At 50.0% G+C, this 25,167-nt stretch overlaps 1 protein-coding gene across 4 annotated transcripts in view; it reads right to left on the minus strand.

Moving 5' to 3' along the window:
- Positions 1-25,167, minus strand: part of CYFIP2 (cytoplasmic FMR1 interacting protein 2) — a 49,682-nt gene that overhangs the window by 23,900 nt on the left and 615 nt on the right. For 2 of the 4 annotated variants that reach the window (XM_064388237.1, XM_064388234.1), the window contains exons 2-19: positions 19,334-19,474; positions 17,263-17,352; positions 17,106-17,183; positions 15,539-15,640; positions 14,680-14,861; positions 14,279-14,375; positions 13,506-13,634; positions 12,462-12,566; positions 9,581-9,672; positions 6,736-6,853; positions 5,207-5,326; positions 4,765-4,890; positions 3,693-3,859; positions 3,262-3,409; positions 2,779-2,932; positions 2,099-2,255; positions 1,288-1,384; positions 659-735 (exon numbers count right to left, since the gene is read on the minus strand). In XM_064388237.1, coding sequence (XP_064244307.1) covers positions 659-735; positions 1,288-1,384; positions 2,099-2,255; positions 2,779-2,932; positions 3,262-3,409; positions 3,693-3,859; positions 4,765-4,890; positions 5,207-5,326; positions 6,736-6,853; positions 9,581-9,672; positions 12,462-12,566; positions 13,506-13,634; positions 14,279-14,375; positions 14,680-14,861; positions 15,539-15,640; positions 17,106-17,183; positions 17,263-17,352; positions 19,334-19,450 — 2,156 coding nt within the window. In that variant the 5' untranslated portion in view covers positions 19,451-19,474. The remainder of the gene's footprint in view (positions 1-658; positions 736-1,287; positions 1,385-2,098; positions 2,256-2,778; positions 2,933-3,261; positions 3,410-3,692; positions 3,860-4,764; positions 4,891-5,206; positions 5,327-6,735; positions 6,854-9,580; positions 9,673-12,461; positions 12,567-13,505; positions 13,635-14,278; positions 14,376-14,679; positions 14,862-15,538; positions 15,641-17,105; positions 17,184-17,262; positions 17,353-19,333; positions 19,475-25,167) is intronic. The other 2 variants (XM_064388235.1, XM_064388236.1) reach the window with 2 other exon arrangements.

Genomic DNA, 25,167 nt, shown 5'->3' on the forward strand with positions numbered 1-25,167 from the left:
ACATTCAAAAAGATAAAAAAATGTGCTGAAAGATATCAGTGCCAGGTACTGGGTGGCTCCCCTGGTGTGCTCCCTCCTTGAAGATCTGCTGTGGGAACATTTGGTTGGTGATGGTGATTGTCCTCCTTCTCTAAGGCCAAATGTAACCTAGACACAGAACTTGCAGTCACATGGAAGACTTGGTTCACTTTGGGGTCATGAGATTTCATCCATGCCCTTTAAATTGGTAAGGAGGATATGCCACAAAGGTTCTATCTCCCCAAAGGGAGAACAAGTCCTGCTGCTTTACTAGGGTGAGGACAAGTGCATATTCCTGTTTTGTACAGATGGGAGGCTTCCAGTCCTCTGCCTGGTATAGAAACAGAAGTCAAGCGAGGACATGCCTGTAATAAGCTCAGTTTGCTTTTCTGCTGCTCTCACAAACTGTACTCTGACTGCTACTCCAGATGCCAATTATTATTTTTTCACTTTTAACTGTGGCTCCTTAATTAATTTTCCCCATCTACATTGGTCTGACGTGGACAGCTAGCTCTGGGGGACAGGGATGATCTATGTGTTATCTTCTTGCTGTGGCTGTTCCCTGAGGGAAATCTTTTGGTTAACAGCAATTTGGATGCAGAGATATCATCAGTCACCATCAGCAGTCAGGCTCTCCTACCTGCCAGCCATCGCTTTGTAATAGGCAAAGATCTGATCTGCCAGCTTGTACACAAATTGATCAAAGCACAAATTCACCTGGGGGAGAAAAAACAAAACTTGGTGAGGGTGTCACCGGCACAGAGCAGCTCCTTCCTACGCACGCAAGATCAATACAACCCAACACAGATTCTTCATTTAATACAAACATATATTAAAGGTCACACTATCTTAAAACCACACTGCGCTTCTCACAGTGCTGAAGGTAAGCAGAAAATTGCAGTTACATTTCTCTCTTTATAGTTTCTGCATGTTCTTACAGGTCCTGGTCCCCCACCCTCAATCACCCTTCCCTCTCAGGGAGTTTCTCATTTTCCTCTGATGTCTCAAACCCTCTGCTCATCAGACTCTGCCATGTCCCCAGTGTTTGACAGCTTTTGGCTTCCATGACTCCTTACAGATACAGCTGAGCTGAAGCCCTTAATCAGGAGAGTCTGCAGGGTCTCTGGAAATGTTGATCTTTTTGAAAACTTCTCAGTCTGATGGGATATTTCTTTTAGGCGAAAGGTGCCTATAACAAACTGCTGGGTCAAACAGGGCAGTGCGACCCCAGTGAGCTTTTTCCATACAATAAAGATGATGAGAACTTACTTCAGCTTCAATTTCATCATACAGGAACTGCTTTTTGAACTTGGTCAAAGCATAGTATGCACTGTCATTGTAGAGGTCCAGGGGGTACAGCACATACCTGAGGGCAAGAACACAGACCACATCTAAAATTGGCTTTGGAGCTTATCAGCATAAACTGCAGCCAGTGCATGTCATGCCCTGCCTGATGTATAAAAAATGGCTTGTCTCTGACTTCATGCCTATCACTGCCACCCCCTGCAGCCCCTCAAATAATCCCTCTTTACCCCTGGCTTCTGCCGGAAGCAGCTACAACCGACCTGGAAGTGAGCTAATTATGAGTTGTTCAATCAACACTTGCTTCTTCTCTGCCTTTAAAAAAGCCTCCAGAGAGTGCTCTGACAATGCCCATACAACCAAGCTTTCCTAACAAGGAAAACATTATGAAGATGTTTACACTTGCAGAGCAGCAATTCCTCTTGTAATTTATCCCACATACAAAAGAAAGTTGAGGTGGCTTAGCCTGGGTCCACCCCCTTTGGTGACACATCTGTCTCAGTGCTGTGTGCAGGTGACAGTGCCACCCTGTCCTGCCCACATCCCAACAGTTGCCAGCTGCTGTTTATGACACATGAAGAAGTGCCAGTGCCAGGAAGTCGCCCCTGTGTCTGCTAACGAGGTGCTCACACAGCACCATTCATGTGACAGCAGAGCAAGGAACATCTATTTACCTCCCACGACAGAAAGACTGCTCATCACCAGCCCACCCTTCTTCCTGAACAAAATCCTAAACCCCAGCACGTGCACGGTCCCAGCAGAGCCCATCAGCTCTTACTCCATCATGGAGGGTTCTTTGGTTTCCAAAATGTGGTCTGTGAGGATCCAGGGCATGGACATCTCGATGGGGAACTGGATGCGGCGGCCCATGGTCAGCTCCAAGAAAAACTCCCGGAACCAGAGCTGGGACAGGTCACAGCACTGCTGCAGAGCTTCTGGAATGCACAGAGGATCCATGTTACCCCCCTGGGGATGGCAGTGAGGGCACGACACAGGAGGCAGCTGCTGCAGCCTTGCTTTTGGGTACAGAACATTTTTCTAGGATGTCTCTGGTTTTAAACCCAGACCATGGCCACGCTGCCTGAGAGCTTAGTAAAGCAAGAAGAAGGAAGGGATCAGAGATCACCCCTTTTGCTCTAGAGAGCCAGTGAGAACACTGGAATGGCTCAGAGTAACTCTGGAAGACTTCTTCTGTGTCCAGTGGTTCAGTTTGTCCGGGACAGAAGGAAAACCCAGTCCTAGAAAATAAACTCCCACCTGCAGCTATTTGCTCTGCTGACAGCCCTATTCACATAATGACTACTGCACAGAAGCATGCCTGAACCAGGCAGAAGTAGGACATTTGGGAAAAATCAAGGAAAATCTTCTGCATAGGTCAATGAGGAGCAAAGCTGATCTGCTTTTGTCTTTCTGAGCATGCAAGGGCTGGGTTCAAGCCTCCCCCTGCCATAATCTCACCGCTGATGTTGAGAAGGTGGGTGAAGAAGAAGGACTGCTTGTGGAACTCCTCAATGGCCAAGACTATTGGCCCATCCAAGCTGCTCCTCAGAGTCTTCTTCGAGCCACTCTTGTCTGCTATGAGGGACTCCAGCATGGTCCTCACCATGTAAAGCTTTGAAAAAAAGGTGACATGCAGTTACCACTCTCCAGACACCATCACACACGGCCTCGGTGTTCTGGGAACAAAAAATAACATTTCTCCAAGGTGATGACCACCCTCTGCACAAATAAGCCACTATCCTTCAGAGTTAATTAAGCCCCTAAAAGAAGAGGCTTTGGGAATTATACAACAAATTAGGCACCAAAGCAACATTTAACACACAAAAGCATGAAGACTTTGTGGAACAGAGCACGGAAACAACTCCTAACCCACAGGGTGGGAGACTCCTACATGGCTCTAAGACCATGAATTCCCCACACAGGAGACAGACATTCACATACCTGTGTGCTTGATGGTCCTACTGCTCGTCGTGGGACTTTAATATCAAATCCACCTTTGGGATCCTTCTCCCCTCTGAGGCAAGGATCATTTGGAGGCTCCCGACCTCCCTCCCAGTCACAGATCGTCTTCCGAATCGCCTGAAGGACACTGGAGTGGGGGAGAGGGAGAGCAGTGCTTAAGCTTGATTTTACTTCAAGATAAAAATACCTATGGCTGTGCACACATGAGAGGGAAGGTACCTGAGGTGGGATCATACACAGCTGCTGTTGTTGGGATGATGCCCAAAAGTTACCTCCAGAGGAGCTGCTGGCCAAGGACTGCTGGCTGCTTGTGTATGGGAGCGTACACAGGCCCACGTGCTTGTGCATGACAAAGTGCAGCAACACTAATCAACATATGGGTTTTGCACTGCATTGAGGGACAGACTGACCTGATCAGGACGTTCTTCTTCTTCCTGACAGCCTGTCGGAGAGGCTCCCTCAGGGTCACCTGGGCGAAGTCCTGCAGAGCCGCGTAGATGGTGTTGCGGATGGCCTGGTTGAAGACACTCTCCATCCGCCCCATCAGCACTTGCAGGCCTTTGATCATGGCAATCACCTGAAGAAAAGGTTAAACACAGATGTATCTGCTGTTTTTCCATTGTGTGAAGAGGACTATAACTCCAGCACTGAGAGAATTCGTGACTGAATTAATTCCACTCAGCTAACATAGGCCCAGTGATCAGACAGCTAATATTTGGGTGCCAGCTGTTTTACAGGTCACAAGAAGCTGAGGAAAGCGTTTATACCACCAGTTAATTGCAAATGGCCCCCGTCCCTTGTTTCTACTCCTGATCCCTTGGTATCTTTAATACCACACAATCCAAGGAAACTGCACATGCTTCACGTGTGGGTGCAGCTTGCACAGGGCTGCATCTGCACAGGGCACAGCCTTCCCTGCCCAGCAGCACAGTGGAGGAAGCCATAAGGCAACATCCAAACCACCCTGGACAGTGTAAGGCAGGAGGAAAGTGAGGGCCTCCCAGAGCCTGGCTCAGAGGACTGTTCCCACTGTTCACAGACAGCCAGGCTGAGAGTTGACGTGTCCTGGGGACTGGCTGAGCATCTCTTGTGTTTGTACAGCTCCTGGATGCAGCTGCTGCTCTTGCTCCAGACCACACTGCTCCACAAGGCCCCTGGGTTCTGGGTTTGTGTGGCAACATCTTGGGAGCAGGAGGTTACAGGGGTGACTTCTGTGAGAGGCTGCTGGAAGCAGCTTCTCATGTTCCCCCCCCAAACAAACGTCCAATGAAACCATCAGCTGGCTCCATGACAGACTCAGGGCTGGCCAGGGGCAATTTAAAGGCCAGATTAAGGGACCCTTAATCCCTTAACATGGGTCACAGGGATGAGGAACTGGCAGAGTATGGTGAGAACACTCTTCCATTCTCTTTCCCTGGCCTGAGGAACATGGACAGGAAACCAGCCTGGACTGGCCCTGACTCTTGTGCAAGTGGCACCTACTTCCACAAAGGCAAACTTCTCCTCACTGGTGTAGTTGTACCGGGTGGCTCTCTCATATTCTTCAGCTGTTCCTGGGCAATCCTTGTTACAGAATTTATCTGTGGGATGAACCAGCTTCCAAGAGTACTAGAAGATGGAAAGAGACCATGTCAACATTGCAATGAGGAAGAAGATAGGTTAGAAAGACTGAATTAGGCCATATGCCAAAAACCATTCTCTAGACATCACTACAGTTTGACATTCTTGGCTTTGTTATCACTTAGTGAATTGGTTTTCTTTATCTGGGAGGCTGCCAGTCATACCAGGCATTTGACAGCCATGAACTTGTGTTAAGATGTGGTCAAAACTTTGCAAATTAAGAAATTCCATCATCGTTTGAGTTAGTTTTAGTTGCTCACAGACTCATCCCAAACTGCTTTCAGTGATGCAGGGATGCACTCACCACTTCCATGACGTGGGCACTCCACTTGGACAGCAGCTGCAGACCCCGTAAAGCCAGGTCAAAGAGCTCCCTGTACTCCTCATCTGATTTCTGGCTGTCCAGGCCTGAGCCAGTGACCACCTGGAAGAAATCACATCATGCTACAATCAGCAACTTGCTGCAGGGACTTCACTCAGTCAGCAGGTTTCTCTCCCAAATCCTGCCTGAAATGAATTCCTGACCTTATAACCAAGCTAGAATTGAGTAAAGCATATACTGTCCCCCAGGAAAAAGGACCTTGGCAAGGCTCTTTTTACACAGGCAGTCAAATTACTCCCTACAAAAAAAACGAGTCTGACCTGTCATCTCAGAGCAAATAACAAACTGTTTTTAATCCACTTTTCCATTCCTTTTCAATGGTCTAATACTACTGAAATCCTTGAGAATCCTTTACTGATTACAGTTCAAATAAGCTCTTACAAATGCCAAAAAAGAAGTGTGTGAGAATGCTATGATTTGTTAAACTGACACTGATGAATGAGGATCACACATGCAAAAAACAGTCCCAATGGCATAAGAGAGGGCATGGCATTCAGTAATGAAAAGAACAGAGATGCCTTCGTGAACTTTCCTCAAAGTCCTGACTGATAGGCCTGTGTAATTGAAAAGCCCTATTTGCAAGTCATTGGTGTTCTGACTTTTGCCTGATTATAAACATTTAATTGCCAGGGTTTTTTCTGCTTATTTTCACAAAGCTGTGGTCAAGGAGCACAAGCTGTTGCTGTAGATCTCCTGGTGCACATGATTTTTACCTGCAGGAGCTTTTCATAAATTGCTTTTTTATTTCTGCATCAACAGTGGTGTGTTCCACCCATGACTTTAATCCCTCCTTGCTGAGAGACCATGGTCCTGCCACATTGCTCTGTCCCAGGCTTCTCCACTAACGGATTCTTTGCTTCTTTTTGCTAGGGTCGGAATTAAGTGTGTGACAGTATTTCTTGTTAGGACTAAGATGTTTATTAGTTCTTATCTACGTTACAGTCTCATAAACTGAGTTCGGCAGCACTTCACTCTAGCAAGCTAAAAATGGAGATGTATCTCTCTACAAGGTCTTTTCAGGATAAACTATCTAATTAAGAAATGACACCTAAATTATTTTTATTTGTAACCAATAGCCAACCACTCGTGCCCCGCAATGTGGACTTTTTTATCCAATTGCACAAAACCACCCAAACCCATAGAGAAGAAGGTGGAGAAGAAGGTGAAGAAGAAGGTAAAGAAGAAAGACCATCCTCCACCCTAAAACCTCTTTCTTGCTTTATATATTACTATATTCTAAACCCTTTAACTCTAAGTTTTTCCACCATGTGATATTACACACTATTCAAACCACACACCCACAATCCCAGTTCTATAATTCCATTTTGGAAGCTTGCTCCATGGCCTCAGGTCAAACGCAGTGTCCTCTTGTTCTGTCAGCACAGAAAGTGTGACATTCTGCCCAGGCAGGTTCCAGCAGTGCCCCCAGCCCTGGCTGCAGCTGTACCCACCTCGCTGTTGCTGTAGCGCGCGAGCTCCGAGATGAAGCGGATGTGGTCGTCTCGGATCTGCACCATCTGCTCACAGATGTTGTACTGGGGGCTGATGCTGCTCTGAGTGCACGTCCACCTGGGCAAAAGAGCAACGGTGTCAAGGACAGGACACAGCTTCCACTCAGACAGCCCAGGGACAGCTGCTCTCTCCGCCTCAGCGTGCTCCAGGCGTGCCACCCTCACGGCAAATGTCAGCCCGTGTCGTCCCTCTGGTGTGTGGGGTCGTCCAGAGTGGTCTCACACAGCAGGATGGGGACACTTGCCTCACCTCTCAGCCTGAATGTGTCTGCTCCATCCACCCTGAAGGCTGCTCTCCATGTGGGCTCACCTACCCCAAGGGCAGAGATGGCAATTTCCCAGGCCACCATGGGACAAGCTTTCAGGGATATATGGACTTCATAATTTGCATCCTTTCTGCTAAACCTAAGAATAACCATGCCCTTAAAGGTCCTCCCTCCAGGTCTGGGTTGTGCTGCCTTCTCCTGCAAAGAAAAACTCTTCAAAGAAGTTGGTTTTTTGGTTCTGGCTCATGCTACCAGCTCAGTGAACAACCCTGAGTATAAATGATGGGCAGAGCATGATTACCTGAACTAGATCTTCATTTGAATTCACCCATATGTATCATGTGTGTAATGTCATGCTAAAAAAAGGCAGCCAAAGGCACAGCTGTATGAAGGAACGGGACAAACCAGGTCCATTTAATTTAATATCTCCTTTCTCCCTGTAATGTATTAGCCCCAGATATAGAAGCAGAATGGCTCCACCAAAATGTTTTGTGAAACCAATTGTCCATCAGTGAGATTCTTATGTCTTACTCTGCCATCACAATGTAGAAGTTCAGATCATAATTTTTTTTCCCCTAAATGATTGTCCACCTTATGATAGCCCTGTTCTCCAATTTAGGCTGCCCATACAAAAGGAAGGTGAGAAACCTGCCCCCGATATGGACCTACACATATCCCTACACTTAACTGCACTTGTTGCCAGTATTTGTGGTGGTAGAAGGTCCTGGAAATGCTGGGCCACGTCATCCCTTGTGAAATCCATCCTCCCCCAGTCCCCAGTTTGGCTCTTACCCGTTTCCACGTGCTGCCCACTGGACAAGGGGCAGGTTAGCAGGACTGGCCAGGGCTGCCCCAGCCCTCCCTGCCACACACAACCTACTCCACAGTGCAGAAACAAAGCGCCATGCGGGAAAAACACCAATTAATTCCACTTGCACGGAGACAAGGAGGGAGAGAAAGTGACAAAAACAGTATTAGTAAGAAATGGGGATTACATGGAAGCACCTTGGCAGAGTTAGAGCTGGGAGCCCCATGCAATTTGCTGGGAAGGCAAGTGAGTGAGGAAGAAACATTGGTTAGTACGGCACGGCACACAGACCTGGTGAGACAGATTTCAAAGACAGACATTAAAATTGTGCACAGGTAAAACAGCCCATGGGCTACCTCGGTTCTGAGATGAGAAAATGAGGAATGCTGCTGACACATGTTTCGTTGAAATGTGCTTTCTGAATGATTTGGGATAAAAAGGAGCAAATCTTCAGAAAATTTTTCTCTTTTTAAAAAAGTTTTCAAAAATATTCTTTAAATTCACATTACACAGAATCTTTTTTTGCTCAGGAGTGTTGCCATGCTGTTTTCAAACTTCTCCTGAACAATGAATGGGCACTTTTCAACCAGTTTTTGGGAGGGCAGGGGAGGAGGGCTGCTCCTGGCAGGCAGAGAAGCCAGACCCTCCGGGGTGGAAGGAGACGAGCAAACAGAAGCCATGACACTGCAGGTTAATTCCTGTCCTGCTGAAGAGACAGCCCAGCCTGGCTGCTCCTCACAGACACCAGAGAAACCAGATTTCCACCCAAGACAGTCCCACAGGTGGAAGGCACTGCCTGCTGCAAGCCTGGCTGCCACCCACCACAACAGCCAGGCACAGCTCAGACAGGCTGTGCTCACGAAGGGGTGCAAACCTTATTCCAAGGACATCCAAACCTAACAATGATTCTCCTGGCAATCACTGACGTGATGCAGAGCTACAAACACAAGTGGGGCCTCTCACGTGCCTGCTGTGACTGAAACAAACCTGTGGATTCATCTGATGGCAGCAGCAAACTGCCCGTGAGCCCAGGCTGCTCCTGAGCTCTCCACTCCTGCTCTTCTCCCACAATATCCAGAATCACAGAATCATCAAGATCATCAAGTCCAACCTTTGACTGATCACCACCCCATCAACTACACCAGAGCCACATCCAGTTGTTAGTGCCACATTCAGCCTTTTCCAGTTCATTAATTTCCAGAGCGTCTGAGCCTCTGATTCAATCCTTATGGCTGCCATCCTTCTTCGTGAGCCCTGCCTGAGCTAGAGGAGACACCCTGGCTACTGCAGAGATCCATTGCTGTGTTCATGCTCTGGAGGATTTTGTCCTTGGGGTGCAAACTGTGGATTAAAATCTCCCCAGAGCAGGGACACCGCTCACACTCACACAGCTCGCACGCACTCGGCGCTGCCCCCGTCCATGCACAGCCACCCTTCCTTCCTCCTGCCTCGCTGCCAGCCCCCTCCCAGCCCTGCCTGCTCCCAGGGCATGGTTACACAGAGCTTGGGAGCTGGCTGCACCCCCGGGGCCGCCGAGGACACCTCCCTATGCAGGGACAGGGAGGGACACGCGGGCACACAGAGCTGGCACGCCGGACTCACACCTCACGGGGACACACACGGGCACAGGCCTGGCACACCCGAGGGGCTGCGGCCCCCACGGCCCTCAGGACACACACAGAAGCCAAGAGACATTATGGCAGGCACTCACTTGGATTTGTTCTCCTCATAGTGAGCACTGGTCTTAATGTATCTGGCCAGTTCTATCTGCATATCGCCGAATAAAGGAACCACCTGCAGCTGCTGGAAAAGAAAACAAAAGATGGTTGAAACACGGCAGAGAGAGAGAGAGAGAGAAAGAGAGAGAGCCTGGCCCCAGCACAACACAAGGGACTCCAAAAAGGCATGCTGCACCTCTGAAGCTTTGCAAAGTTCAGGATGTTTGAAGCAAAGTGCAAACCTGGACCCAGGGTCATTTCTCACCTAGGAAATGACTGAGAATGATCACAAGGCTTTCTGTGGGAGGAAATCACTCCCTGCAATTGCTCTGGAGCCCTGGGCTCACTGCTACCAAACTGGTTATAGCCAGAATGGTTCAGTGCTGTGACCAGCCAGAGGAAAGGCTCTTTTTACAACAAAAAGAGAGAAATGTGGTCCTGAGCAGGCCTTATTGTCTCTCAGCCTAATCCTCTAAGAAAACAGAGGGATGAAGAGTCAGCACGCTGCTATTTTGGACACCCAGGAAGGTGTCAGCTTTCCCCAGGGACTCAGCACTGTGGTTGCTTATGAGTGTCTTAGAACTTCTCCATGAAGAGAAAGACACAGGCAATGTAACATGGCTCTGCTTGCCCCTTCACATCTCAGAAGGTTTTGGATGGGAAATAAATTCCAAGTGCTCTGAAGATACCTCAAGCTCAGACAGGTCCCTCCTTCACTAAACTTCCACCTGCAAACAAAATCCAACCAAGGACAGCTCATCAATAAAATATGAAGCTTCAACTTCACCCAGCTACAAAAAGCCTTGTCCCAAAATTCAGGGAAGATGGGGGCAAATTCCCTGTCCATTATCACACACTTCTCAGGCTGAGTTGTGCACAGGATGTGTAATGCTGTCACCAGGGATTCCCACTGGCACTTCCATAAAAGGTTTAAATGAAGGGGTAGTTCATTTTCAGTACTCAAATTCCTGGGCAATCCACTAGAAATTTAATCAGAAAGCAATATGCAGATGCAGTGAAGGAGCAGTTGGTCTTTCCTCATTGAGATCTGATAGTTTAGAGTGGTACTTTTCTGATTAGGTGAGACCACAGTAGATGCTGGAGAAGTGCAAATGGAAACCAAGCTGGAAAGGAGAAAGTTACTCCATGCAATGGAAGGTTTTTTACCTCATTCTCTGATGGCCCACAGCACTTTGCAATGAACAGCAAATCTGTCTGAATGCATTAAGATTACCAAACTCTACAGATTACACTGAAGTCTTGATTGAGAGATTTAGTTGAATTAGCAAAGCTGAATCAGGGAAAACCCAGAAGAGTCTAAAGAATGATGTGAGAAATCACCTTTGAAGAGCAGTCTCCCCAGTGATGGGAGGTTTTTTAAACACCTCATCATTGCCCTGTCCATAAGGTCACGGTGTCTGTGGCTCCCTCTCTCAGAGCTGTCCCCAGGAAATGGTGCAAATTGGGGTGAACAGGTCCCCACTCGCTCAGGGCAGGAGGCACCCAACCCTTCATCAAGCCTGGGCTCACCTCTTCCCTCCCCTGCACACACCCAGCACATCACCCATAAACTGAACCTGGGAGCAATAAGCAGGGAGACATCCTCTATCCAACACCACAACCAACCTCTTAATCCAGGCTCCTCACCCCACCTGTGGGGGAAGTACCAGAGAATCCACTGTGCTGGAAGAGTGAGGGGAAGGAGCCCTCTGTGCTCTCCCACAAATCATCACCTTCTCATTTTCCCTGATCTGGAGCAAGTCTTGGTAACAGAAGCTAATCTTTCCATCTCAGGGAGAAGATTAATAAAGGACTCAGGAAGGACTCCATCTGCTCCATCTGGGAGATTCTTCTGCTGTCCCCCTGCTCTTTGCCACCAGCTCATTTGTCTTTTGCTAGATCCCACCACGCCTCCTACAGCTGACCTGCTCCAAACCCAAAATGCCTCCCAGGCCCAGCCTGTGCCCAGAACCAGTGGGAAGGAGGCACCACCTTCCCTGAGGTGCTGTGTGGGCTCTCAGCCCTCCTCTCCACCAACAGGGTTATCCCAAACCTTTCCTGTGCTGAGTGGTCCCAGGGCAGTGCAGCCTGGCCTCCAGCTGTGGACCAGACCATGGCCAGATGTGCTTCAGCACAGAGAGGTTGTGTGGCTGCTTCCCATCCTGCCACTGGGAACATCCAGGTTTCACTGGCCTTTCCCCAAAATTCACATCTCAGACCAGACAAAAACAGTTCATCAAACCACAGAGTGACCCTTTGAAGATCTCACTGGGCACCTCCAAGTCCCAGTTGACACAAACTCCCCCAAAAGCTTTTCCTGTGCTACAGAGAGCACAGTTTATACATGAAATAAAACTGCCAGCTGTGTTCTCTGTCCCTCAGCTCAGCAGCTTGCAGAGGGAAAGAGTAGCAGAACCATCACCCACACAGACCTCAGCAAACCAGCCAGGTTTGCTGGGGGCCTGAAACCACAGAGACTGCAAACCTGCCTCAGGAATGTGCAAAGAGACAGAAGCCATGTCAGTGGAACACATCCTCCCCCCTCCCAGGAAACAGCCTCTCCATCCTCTGGGCCCTGGCAGGAAGCAGCCAGAGCTGCAGCTCCCACTGCAGAGCCAGCCCAGCACTGCTGTGCACCCACAGCCCTGCAGGCTCAGCTCTGCTCCCCTCACCCCTGCTGCAGCTCTGTGCCCAGGCCTGCTCACAGCAATTCCACTCCTCAGCCTCTGGCCTAGATAGCTTCTCAACCCTTGGGGTTTTTGGACCTGTAAATGATTCCTGAGGTTGTTTTTTGCTGGCAGCACGTGCAGTGGTACAGGTTGTTAATCCACTGGTCTGCAGCAAACACCAGCCTCACACAGACAGCTCACTGACCTTGAAGAATTTGTCTATTTTGCTAAGGTTGATTCTCTTCTTGGCATCCAACTTGTAAATGTTGCTGACATTCCCATCCATGAGATACAGGCCAAACCCCATCACCTGGAGAAGATGGAAAAGCAAGGTTTCATCAGCATGAAGTCAGCAGCACAAGCCAAAGACAGTTCTCCACCACTCAGCATGAGGAAAGACCATTTCAGGTTCCTTTTTACCACCTGACCCTCATGAGGAAATGTTTAAAATGTGCCTGTATCTGCCAGGAGGCACATGGTAGGCAGAGGGCACACAATGAATTGTGTGCAAAAACACAGGATGCTTCCCTTGGTTATTTATTCCTCCTCTCCCCACATAACAACAACCCAAAAGTTTTCTCCACCTGAAGGCAAAAGTTAACTCCTGGAGAAAAATTTAAAATAATCTCCTGGATTGATTTTCCTCCCCTGTCATTAATTCAGTACAAATCATTACAGAGAGTGAAACTCCCCACACTTCAAAGAACCTGAGCTGACTCACACCATTATAATGAAGTTTTTATGATAATAATGACTGCAATCATTGCCAATAACTGACTGACAGCAAGGACAAATACACCAAATAAAGGGATATTTTGGCATGTTTATCTTGAGAACTCTTTACAGCCAGAAAAACAAACCTGGGAGCATCTGCCTTCTGCAGGGAGTTATTGCTGGGAATGGGCATCAAGAAGAAAATTCTGGGTTACAAAGTTGGTGGTGATTTTACAATGTCCTCTGCAGTTACATAGGTCAAGCCCATGATCCTGCACTTCTGTGCACAACAGAAAAACCCCTTCCAGCCTTGGAGGATGTAGGGCTGGGTACCAGTAGTAGGGTAGTGGGTACCAGTGCTCTCACCCCCCCCTGTGCTGGGCACTGTCTCTGCAGAAAAGGGATGCATGCCAGCCCAAAGGAGCAAAACATCAAGAAATAGAAGAGAGGTGTTCTCCTAGGAGTGAATTTCACTTTACTGAAACAACAGTGACTCTATGCAAGCACCAGCCCCACAAGCATGGCCCCACCTCACCTTTAAGAGCATGTGCTTCTCACTGGGGGTGAGATACATCTTGTTTTCATAGTAATCCACGCAGATGTTGACAATATCAGCCAGCAACTCCTCATAGCCAGGGATAACCTCTAGCTGTTGGTGCAGACACTGAAACACAACAAAGCCACATTATCTACATGGGCAGAGGAACAGCAGGAACCAGGCAGGAAACATTTTAAGGATTAAGAGTAAAAAAATAAGAGGTTCCTTCAAAGCTCATTTGTGTGTTTTTCTTAAGTTCACCAGCAGAAGACTGAGCTCATGGTACCACCTGGAAAAAACAACCTTCTTCTGCAGGACAACTCTTCTTCAGACTGATCACAACACCCAAACATCAGACAATGAGATGCAAAGGAGGGTGACTCTGAGCAAACTGTCTGACTCCTGTCTCTGTGATATTTTAACCAGTTAGCAGAACCAATGGAGCCTGTGAAGTGTGGAGGGACATGGGGGCTGAGCTGCAGTCCCCATGCAGCTGCAGGGGATGGAGTTCTAGCAGAAACTTTGTCTCCCAGAGCTCTTCTTACATCTTTTAGACCTTGATCTTTGTCTTCACATAGAGATCTTCAAAGCCACACAGGATGACACATGAGCAGACACAGCTAGAATTACACAGCCTGACCAAAAGACCCCCAGAGCCAGTGGCAAAGACCCAACAGCTGCTGCCACAGCCTGTAGTGCTGTCAGCCCCAGCAAGGTCACTGCTCCTCTCTACCCATGAGAGGGTCAGTGGCTCAGAGAAAGGGACCTGCCTGAGTGATGCGGTTGTGGTTTGCCAGGAACATGGAGAGGTTCTGGGACTCCTGAATGGACTGGGGGTCTGCCATCTTCCTCAGGAACTGGGCAGCTCTGGAAGGGACAAATCCAACATCACCAAGGGTCAACTCAGGCAATGTGAGACTGTCACCACCCACCTTCCCTGTCTGACCTGCAGCAACGCTGCAGCCTCAGACCCCCCTATAGAATAGAGCATCACAACTCTATTCACCAAGAGGGAATTGAAACACAACAGGCTCAGAGATTTGGATAAATTCACAAAGAGAGCCTGGACAGCACAGAAACCCCATCTCCAGCCCTGATGTCCTCCTGCCCTCATTGCTGGTCAGACCAGGCACAGTCCTGTCCCCATTCCCACCACTTTGTCCCCTCTCACCTTTTGTAAGCAGAATGATCATTTTTCACGCTGCACTTCATGTTCTTCAGCTCATCCAGGACAGCAAACATGTTGATGAACTTGCCCAGAGTGAGGAGATAGGCCTCAGACACGAAATCCTTCCTCCTCTCAGCGTGGCACAGGCGCTTCACCTCGCTGCAGAACCGCTCGATGGCCTTGCGCTGCAGGATGGGGCACGGGGTCATGCACCACCAGGGAACCCCCTCCACCCCACCAGCTCCTTTAAATAAAGCATGTTTTGGCTTGGGATGAGGGTCTGAGGTTCCTCTCTGCTGTTGCCATGCAATGAAGCATTGTTACAAATCACTGCTGACAAGCACGCTCAGTGCTTGAGGGGAGAAAGGGTCTCAAACTCTCCAGGTGTGGGGTGTTCTGCAAAATCAGGCTGCACTTTTTAGGTGGGACATAAAAACCTGACAGGATATAAAACCTAAAAATGATTGTGAAACTCAGCTGCAGCTGGTTATAATGCAGTGGTGATGGGGAGCCCACAGCAGCTGTGACTGCCTCATGGCAATGGAGAATCAGCTTTTCACATCAGCCAGCATCCCCAAAAAACAGGAGCCTGTGACACTCCTAGCTCCAAACAGTGGGGACTCTGGGTCTCCATGAACTTGAAGGGCTGAGGTGTGATATTTCCTAATCTGTATAGAAGATTGTGGGGCTGAGCAAGGCACACACAGATTTTCCATCGCACAGGTCTTAGGTTTCTGCTGAGGTGGCTGCAAGGGAGAGACCTTCTGGGGGCTGTCCTGGCAGGCAAAGATAGCACAGCCCTGCTTGGGATGTCAACACCAAAGTAAATAGATTATTTTTGCCTCTCTTCTTGACCACTTACCTGAAAATACATGAACTTCATAAGCTTGGTGACTTCTGGCTCCAGCACTTCCACTGTTTTCTCATAAATCTCTACTCGGTTTGGCTGTTCATTACATTTCACCTGCATTGCAAAGAAAACCATCTGTCTCAGCATCAGCTTCTAAGGCAGCTGTGGGTCACTGGTACACCATCTTCTCCTTGCTTCACCTGGAGTCCTGTCCCCATCCAAAGACAACAGAGGGACCTGAGAAGGGGCTGGTTCTCAATACAACAGGTGAAAGCAAAAGGGGATATTCCAGATCTGAAATTCTCTCCATGCATTATAAAAAGGCACAATCCTGACTCTGGGGGATAAAATTCTCCTAATGCATTTGTCTGGCATGGAACACAAGCATGGAGTCTGGACCTGCTGTATAATATTGTAGCATGAAGTTATCTGAGATTTGTGTTGCAAGACACACAAGGCACCAGGTTACAGCTCTGCCAGAGCCTGGCTGGGATTATTCTGGTTCTGTTGAGGATCCATTAAAAAGCACTGGGCGTGTCTGTGGCTGACAGCAGTGAACTGAGTCACTGTCACTGAGCTCCTGGGAAGCTAAATTTAAGCACTTACTCAATTGTCATCCATCTCACTTCCAAAACAGTTACTTGGAGTCATTATCAAACGCACAGGGAAAACACCAGCTGCCCAGGGCATCCTGCTGCCCTCCTCTGGTTTGGTTTGCAGCTGTTGCTCCCAGAAGGCTGTGATGGGGCTGACAGCTCTGGTGCACGTTCAGTAACCCAGCAGCTGACTCTCAGGGCATGGGGGGACACGTCAGCCAGCCTGATGCCAAAGGAGCCTTGCCCTCCCTGCAGTGGGCAATCTAATGCCCCTGCCCTGCTGTTCCACACTGCAGTGAGGCAGTACCACAGAATCACTGAATAGTCTGGGCTGGAAGGGACTCACAGGGATCAGCAAAGCCCAGCTCCAGGCCTTGCCCTGAGAATCCACCATGCACCAATGGCCATGAGGATGCAGGGCAGGTGGGAGGAGTGGTGCACACCCAGGTGCAGGCTCTGTTCTTCACCTGGGAAGCCTCTGCTGCAGCAGGGAGCTGCACCTGACCAAGCAGGGAGATTGGGGGACCAACACAGGACCCCCCTGGCCACATCCATGTGCCCCAAGGCAAAGCACAGGGATCACTGCAAGATCAAACCTGGCTAAGGTGTAACTGAACCCTCTGCCATGGCATTCCCTGCTCCTCCATCACACACAGCACTGCAGGAGCCTGAGGGGAGCACAGGGGAAGGGGCAGGGACCCACAATCTGCTCAGAGAGGCACAAATGTCCCAGGGAGAACACTACACCAGACGATTTGTAGAGCTGTGTTGCCATCAGCTTAGCCACAGCCTTCTGCTGGAGTAGCCAGGGAGGCAACAGCAAATATAAAGTACCCAATCCACAGCAGCAATCTCCTCGTGGCTGGGTCTGCTTTAGCTTGGTTTGCTTTTCCTGTTCTGTCTCCACTCCAAACTAAGCCACACTCAAGACAAAACCAAAGAGGTGCTCTGGGAGCACCCCTGCCTGGGAAGGGCTTGGCTACCTGAGGGATGGCTCGTGAGCAGCTCCTCCACGTGTAGAGCATCACGGCGTACTCGTGGCCTTCCTCCAGCATCTCATTCTGAAAGACAGAGGGGTGCTGCTGGGACAGGGCAGGCACGGGGGGCTCAGCAGCCTGGGGACAGTGCTGGGGGACTCACCATGCTGGAGTGCACCGTGGCCTGCTCGATGTACCGGGCAATGCCTGTCACAAAGGCGTTCCTGTCTTCAAAGTTTGTGTCAAAATTAGCCTGTGGGCAAAACAGAGAGATGGGATTAAACACAGCTGGGTGTTTGCTCACCTGGTACAGCCTAACATGGGATGTGCTGGCAAAAAGCAGAATTAGAAGGGCTCCTGGGGCACGGAGGAGCTTGTGATCTATTTGAGGTGCTGCACCTCTAGGTCTGCAGTAGTTTCATACCTACACACACCTTGAGATGCTTTGGAATCACACATAGCTGTCCTGCAGGGAATATGTGTGGAAATATGGCAGTCAAGACTGACATTTACAATCCTTGCAGAATTAAGCCAAACTTTACAGCAGCCACACCAGAGAGAAAAGCTAGAGCAATTATTCTGGGGATTTTAGCTTGGTAAGTCAAAGACAGATGCAGCCTTATTAATTTCTGTTTGTGCCCTGGCTGCTGGGGAAGACCACATCCTGTCAGCAGGAAGGCCAAGGGATAAACACAGAGAAAGGGCAGGGAATGAGCTGTCTGGAAAACATAAATATGAAAGTCAGCCCTCATCCAGGTGCTATTATCAGTGCTACTGTTGCTCTTGCAAGCACAAACAGTTGTTGGGACAAACATTTGTTCTGGAAGCTGTGATACAGTTTTGGGTTGGGACAGGGGGGCAAGAAACTGCAGAGGCAGGTTGGGGTGGAAAAGCAGCTCCCCTGGCTCTCTGGAGTGCCCTTCACATGCCCTGTGCTTGGTGATTTCCTTGCCAAGGCTGGCTGATGGTACCTGCTGCAGGGCAGGGCAGACAGGCCCCAAGCACCCAGAGCTGCTCCTGGTGATGACAGCAGCACTGCAGCAACCACACTCACCTCAGGAACTGATTTCCTGAGCAGGAAAGCTGGGAGCACAGACCTGTGGCCACAGGGCTACTCTTCTTAGTGCCTCCAGGACATCACATGTGACCAATGTGACAACAAAAGCTGAGACTGCATGAGCATTTCTGGCTAGCAGGGGGAAGGGCTACACACAAACTGAGTATGATGAGGAAACAGGCTTGGCCAACATCTCCAGATCCAGCTTAGAGGAAGGTTTTAGGCCCAGCTGTGTGCACAAATTTATGGCCCTGAAAGTAGGCTGTGCCATAAGGCTGGACCCTGAGCCCCTCATGAGTCACGAGCCAGCAAAGGCTAAAAATTTATTGAAAGAAGAGATAAGCAAATAATTACATCAAGATTTTTCAGGGAGAGCTGAAATTTGAACAGCCCAGAATGACCTTTGGGTCTGATAACCCATAGAGATACCAAAGCTCTGGAATGAGCCTGGGGTCTGACCTGCTGTAATTCCAAAGCCCTGCATACAAGGCACAAAAATCACAGTGCTGGTGTATTTATACACTGCCACGGGTGAGCCAGCAACTCAGGAGTGGCAGGATGGAGAAAGGAACCCCCTATTATATTTAACCCTGGGTGTGTGCTATAGGGCAGGGTGTGGTGGCCCAGCAGCAGAGGCATCCCACTGCGGGAGCTGTGCCCTGGGCCCCTGCCAAGCTTTGCTTGGTGAGTGCAGCTGCAGCTAAATCGGAGTTGTTCAGGGCAGAGAAGTGGTTCCAGCAGCTGCCCTCCCTTGCATGCCAGCAGCTCCAGCTGGGCTAGAGGCACAGGCCAGCCAAAGCCAGGCAGGACTTTGAGCCTGCCCCGCTCAGTTCGATGCACGCACGACCGTGGAAAGGAAGCACAGAAATATGTGCACAAATAAACATAGCTGAGAACTTTCTGCTGTTATCACAAATCTTATCTCCTGCTTCCCACCCATTCATGCACTCTGGTCCTCATTTTCACTTGGCCTTAAAAGTCCCTTTCACCAAACTCTGGTGCCTTCCTTTTAAAGTCCTTGGGAACAGATTTGTGGCCAGATCTGTTCTGAACGCTTCCTTCAACACGCTGAACCCCGGATGTCTGCAGCTGGTTCTCACAGCTCCGTGTGGCCCCAAGCTTTGCATGAGCCACTGGAGCAACCCTCCCTCCCCTGTGCCTCGGGGAGATGAAGTACCTGGTACATGATGGAGGAGGGAGGAGGCTCGATGCATGGCTGCTGGTCTGGCAGGGGCAGCTCCTCCAGCAAGTCCACGTTGGACAAGGCATCCTCGAGCGTGACGTGGGTCGTCATGGCTGCGGGTGTTCAGCTCCCCTGCTACATCCAAAGCAAAAGAGAGGGTGATAGGCAGGCCAGACAATCAGCCAGCAGGCTGGACACTGAGTGGGAAAGGACAAAACCAGAGGCACGACTGGCTGGCATTGCAGGGGACAAAAACCCAAGTTATGTTTTCCCTTCTCTTGTGCATTATACCACGTCTCTATGTCATCTCTCTCCTGCGATTCAACAGCAGAGCAGGAATGCAGAATGAGAGAAAGACAACTACCTACCCAGGCACTTCTCTCTTAACTCTATGCAAAACTCTCTCAGCCAGAAGAGCTGGGTGCTGCAGAGCAGCTTCAGCAGCCCCGGGTGGAAGCGTGTGCCCCGAAATGCAAAGCGGTGCTATCAAGAATATCTCCTGAAGCAGCTTGATTAGAGAAGTATGACGGATGCTGACACTCATATGCTCTCCTCACACACATGAACAGCCCTGGAAACTGTAAACAACCAACTGCATTAAATCCCAGAGGTGAACTGGAGAGGCTTGAGTGCTGTGCAGGCAAAGCTGTGGCACTGGCACTACAAGCAGCAAAAAAAGAAGTTACTGTTAAATTTCCCTACTTTTACCACTGACGTGGCATCCCCTGCCCAGTCCCAGTCTGCCCTGGAGCTGCCAAGAGCTCCAGTTGCAAAAATGAAAATAAATACACAATATAAAATCAAAGGGAAACATATCTGAAAGTTCCATGGTGCTTACCCCAGGCAGGCACCCAGCGGGAAGCCCAGAACAAACCTGTGTGTCCCTGCCTCCCCTGCCACTCACCTTGGCTGTGAATGCTCAGGCACGGGGGATGGTGCTGTCACCCAGGCTGAGCCCTTGTGTAATCACAGCCACAGGGCTTCCCCAGTTAATGCCTAATCCTGTGCAATAGCTGGGCCTGACCTAGAGCCTGTGTCTCCCAGAAAAACACCCTGCTGCACTTAGACATTTGGAGAGAGAATTCTTTAAATACTGGCACCTGAATCCATTAGAAAATCACACCCCCTCCAGTGCTTCCTGCCTCACTCAGAGCCTGTCTAGTTTGAAATGTGGGCCTTTGAGTTGCTCTGATCTGCAGGACAGTAAAGCTCCCTAAATCAAAGTTCCCATTGAGATACTCACACATTTCAATACAACACCCTGCAAGCCAGCTAAGCTCTTTGCCTGCCTCATTACAGAGCATGTTTCCAAATCCTTTAATCATCTCTTTGGCTTTTCTCTAAGCTTTTGCAACTTTTTTTTGCCAGGCACGGTAGCAGGCAGGACACAAAGCTCTGGCAGTGTCTGCACAAGCACCAAATAAAGCAGCAGCAGAACCACAGCAGCTCCTTGGGTCACAACAGCATCTCCCACTGATTCCAAGAAAATAAGTTTGTTTTTTATTTCCAGCACTGGGAGCAGAAGGATTAATGGCTTAGGCACCATCCATGGATAGGCACCCAGCAAGGGGGAGGCACAGGGTGCACTCCTGGGGTGGCTCCACGTTGGGTCATAGGAGGGAAGGAGTCTGTAGCTGTGCCTCATCATCGTGGGCTGCAGGAATACCTATGAGCCTGGCAAAACTCATTCCTGCTCCACAAATGCCTCCCCAAGGCACCTGGCAGCTGAGAAACAGGTTTGGTTGTACCTGCAGCTGAAGCATCATTAAATGAGTGCCTGGAAAATACCCAAAATCTCAAGCAGCTTTTCCCCTCCACACTCAAATTTCTGTTTCCTTCTTCACCCGTGTCTGGTAAAATGGTTTCCTGTTACAAATTGTAGCAACTGTCAAACCCAGACATTACATTTCTGCAGCTTCCTCCCTGCCTGCCTGTGGGCTCCCTGGGCTGCTCTGCACAGGGGGAGGCTCAGTTTGCCCAGCCCCAGATGGACACAGAACTGCCCACCCTGCTCCCCCACCATCCTCCAGCACCTCAGGACTCCCAGAACACTCCTGGCTACTCACTCATGCTTCATTACACTTCAGGCTTCAGAAGGCAAAACTTTCCATTTCACAGCTTTGAGGGCTTTGTGGCTGTTTATTTGGGCTCATTCCCCATTTTTCCTCTAAGTCCAATTCTCAGGCCATTTGTGCAAGGTGTTGTCTGTTTCCTGTAACCAAAGGCACTCCCTCAACAACCCTGTGACACCCAAAGAGCTCAGCAACTCAAGGGACAAAATTATTGCTGCTGCTTGAGGAAAAAGAGTACCAAATCCAGCATCAGGGTCCTGCTGTGCCTGTCAGGGCACACACCTGGGAGGCTGAGCCAGTCCCTACCCTAAAAATGCTGCACTTAAACAGGCAGAGACGAAGGGTGCAGAAATACATGAACAGAAAAGAAAGCATCAAGGGATTGCAAGTGAGAGGTGCAATCAGCCACCAGCCCACCCCATGCTTTGCCATGAGCAGTGCAAGGATCCAGAGACAGCTGGAAGAACTACAGACTTTGGAGGTTTAATATGAGTTTTTATGGGGGCTTCCAGCTTCCAATCCACCCTTTCTTAACACCACCCAGGAACCCAACAGCAGCTACAGGGAACAGCGTGGTCAGCCAGGACTTCCCCTGGTGTCCCCAGCACATTGCCACAGACAGCAGCCTCACAGACAGAGTGTGTGACAGAGGGGTCACTGGTCCAGGGCCAGCAGGCCTGGGTCATCACCCCAGATCATCCAGAGAGGATGGCAGGTGAAGCCCCACTCCCCAGACCTGTGCTGCCCTCCCTCACCCTCCTGCAAAGAAGGTTCTAAGCAGACATGCTGGGGCTGTCCTGTAAAGCCAGCTCCATCCCTCTGTCCAGGGACAAGGGGGACAGCTGGGAGGTCATCTGGCAGCAGCCCCAGCTCGGGGAATTCAGGAATCCTTGGGGACACTCACCAGAAACCCTGAACTGCCCTCCACCACCTGGGCTTTGCTGGGAACCCAGAGGACACTCAGCCCGAGGTGGTGCTCTGGTGACAGTGCTTGGGCACAGGTGCCACGGGGCTGGGCTCCACTCAGGCAGGGAGCAGCACAGCAGAGGGCCAGGAAGAGGGTTTTTCTCTGTCCTAGCCCAGGCACAGTGGGATGAGGCTCTCCCTTGCACACCCAAAGCACATCCTGCCTCTCTGGCCTCACAGGCTGCCAGGAGCCACCTCCAGATCCCAGCTCTGGTCAGAGAAACCAAAGTTCCTCCGGTCCTACATGTTTTGGCAAAACTGAAGGTGAGCCTGGCAGAAACCAACCCCACCCCAGTGAAACCCGAGGCAGGGGTGCTGCACTGGGCTGTTCATCCCTTCTGCTCATGAGCAGTGGTGCTAATGCTGCCCACACTTTCTGCTCATTTGCTGCAGAAACTTTCTGTCCCCTTCCCACAGCTCAGCTGCAACCCCTCTGGCCATCTCACACAGCTTCAAAACCAAATCAATCCACAGAGGACCTGGGGGAGCTGCAGGGAGCCAGCCAGGCAGGGATGGAAAGGAGGAGCTCCTGACACAGGGGTGTTGTGGCAGAGCCTGGGGACCAGATCTCACAGACAGCACAGCAAGGCTCTGAGGAGAGAGGATGGGCATCCCAGACATCACAGGGCATGCTCTGCCTTCCCCACCAAAATGCTTGCCCAGAAGTATTGGTGCAGCATCACCCTCTTTGCAGGGAGAAGCACAAAGGTGACTTTACTGTTCAAGCAGCTTGGGGAAATAAAGACGTTTAAAAGCAGGGCCATAATGAGTGTGTTGCATGCACGTGTGCTCAGCTCCCAAGCTGCACAGCTCAGAGCTCTGGGGAAGTGGCAGGGGATGTTCAGGATTTTCAGCTTGCCTGCTCCTACTGCAGACACTCACACTGGTGCTGTAGTAGGCACCAAGAGCAGGAAAGGAGGCAAGAAAAAATGGGAATTGCCCAGACAGAGTCCAACTCTGTGAGCCTGGGGTGAGGTGAGCAGCAAAAAGACTTTTGCTGGGGAGGTGGCAATGTAGAGAAGGAGGACAAACCTGGCCACCCTCTGAGGATCTAAGACTCTTCTCCAGCTCTGATTCCCAGCCCCTGGGTAACCTGGGAAAGTCACTGAATTTAGTTTTACTCCTGTGAAAATGCTTCCCTCTCCTTCTCCAAATATAGCACCAAAGCAGTGGGCAGGCCCTCTCCTGGCCCAACAAATACCCAGCAGAACCAAGAGTCAGTTGCATAAAAGCCAAGTTTCTGGTAACCACTGCCTGACAGCAACAGGAGGATAAAGAATCCTGGCCACAAACACATATTTAGTAAAAAATAACTTCACAGTGTAAAACTTTAATTTGATTCCTGACTAAAATGCACAGGACTTGTAATTGCACTCAACATCACAGTCAGGAGGAGAGTGAGTGAGGCTGGCAGAGCTGGGCTTCTGCTCCACACAGACACAGAAGTTAATAACCATAACATTACCTTCCCATCAAAAAAAGGGAAGACAAACTGCATGACTCCTGAAGCTGTTTTTATCTATCTCCACTCTACGTTTTCTGCCATCCCATTAGGGCTGAGTTCCAAGCATTTGCACCATCCTTGTCTCTCAGCAACACAATTAGCCTGGAATTTATTTCTTTTAGAATAACTAAATAGTATTTTTTTTCTGGAGCCAAAGAAAGCAGGTCAAGCAAGGAGACATGTATATGAAACTATATTTCCAACAGAGTTGAGAAATTTAGAGCAAGTTTATAAGCAACCCACTGCTGATAGTTAAAGCACTTCTTGGGAAACAAATCAAACAGGCCAGCATTGTTAATAGTTGACCAATTATTGATCTTCCAAAACCAATCTTCCCATATCTCATGCAAAGATGACAACTGTTTGTTAACAAAAGTGAATTCAGTGAAAATTAATACAGCATATTCTGCTTTACTCCTGAGACTCTGGTCAGAAAATGGAAGATTTTCCCCTATTCCTTAGGCTTCATTAATAACAATCAACTGTACAGTGAAAAAGAAAGAAGAATTTTGTTTTGCAGGGAATTAGCACAGAATTATATGGCTGTGACACCAGAACACTGGGCTAGTCCCCCATCTCTGTGACTAACCCCAAACTACCATCATCAAGCAAAACATAAGGGTGATTTTTCTTTCAGTATCTCAGGGCAGGAGGGTGCAGAAGCTCAGCCTAATTCTTTGTGACCTTTGTGATCCAAAGCCCCCAGGCAGGAACCCTCCTTGGGAAGCGGCAGATGGCAAAGGGGGCCACGCTCTGCTGCTGGCAGCGTCCCCTGACAGCGCACAAACCCTGCCCCCTGCCCCCTTCTCCGACAGCAGGCAGCGTTGACTGCCTGCTCCCTCTTCTTCTCCTCCTCCTCGTTCTTTCCCGGTCCTCCCAACCCACGGGAATTTCCTGCGGAATCCATCCACCCGCTCCCTCCGCCTGGGCCCGCTGGGATGCGCCTGGCACGCGGCATTTCCAGCGGCAGCGGGGGCAAAGTTGAGCACAAAGGAGCGCTGCCCTGCACCGGCACGGGCACGGGCACGGGCACGGGCACGGCACGGGCACCGGCGGGAGCGGTTCCGCGACCCGCGGCACAGCCCGACCCTGCGGCCGCTCCAGCCCTTCATTCCCAGCGCTGCCTCTGACGCCGACGCTGCCTCCATCCCCCTCAATCCCCCTGGAACACCATATTTCCACGCCGGGGCCGCCCTTCTGTCATCAGCATCCTCCCCGCGCCCCGTCCTCCAGCACCGCCGCCACCCCGGCCGGGCTTGCGCTGCCGCGGCGGGGCCTGCAGCGCC

The sequence above is a fragment of the Passer domesticus genome, chromosome 13 (assembly GCF_036417665.1).
Source record: "Passer domesticus isolate bPasDom1 chromosome 13, bPasDom1.hap1, whole genome shotgun sequence".
NCBI lineage: Eukaryota > Metazoa > Chordata > Aves > Passeriformes > Passeridae > Passer > Passer domesticus.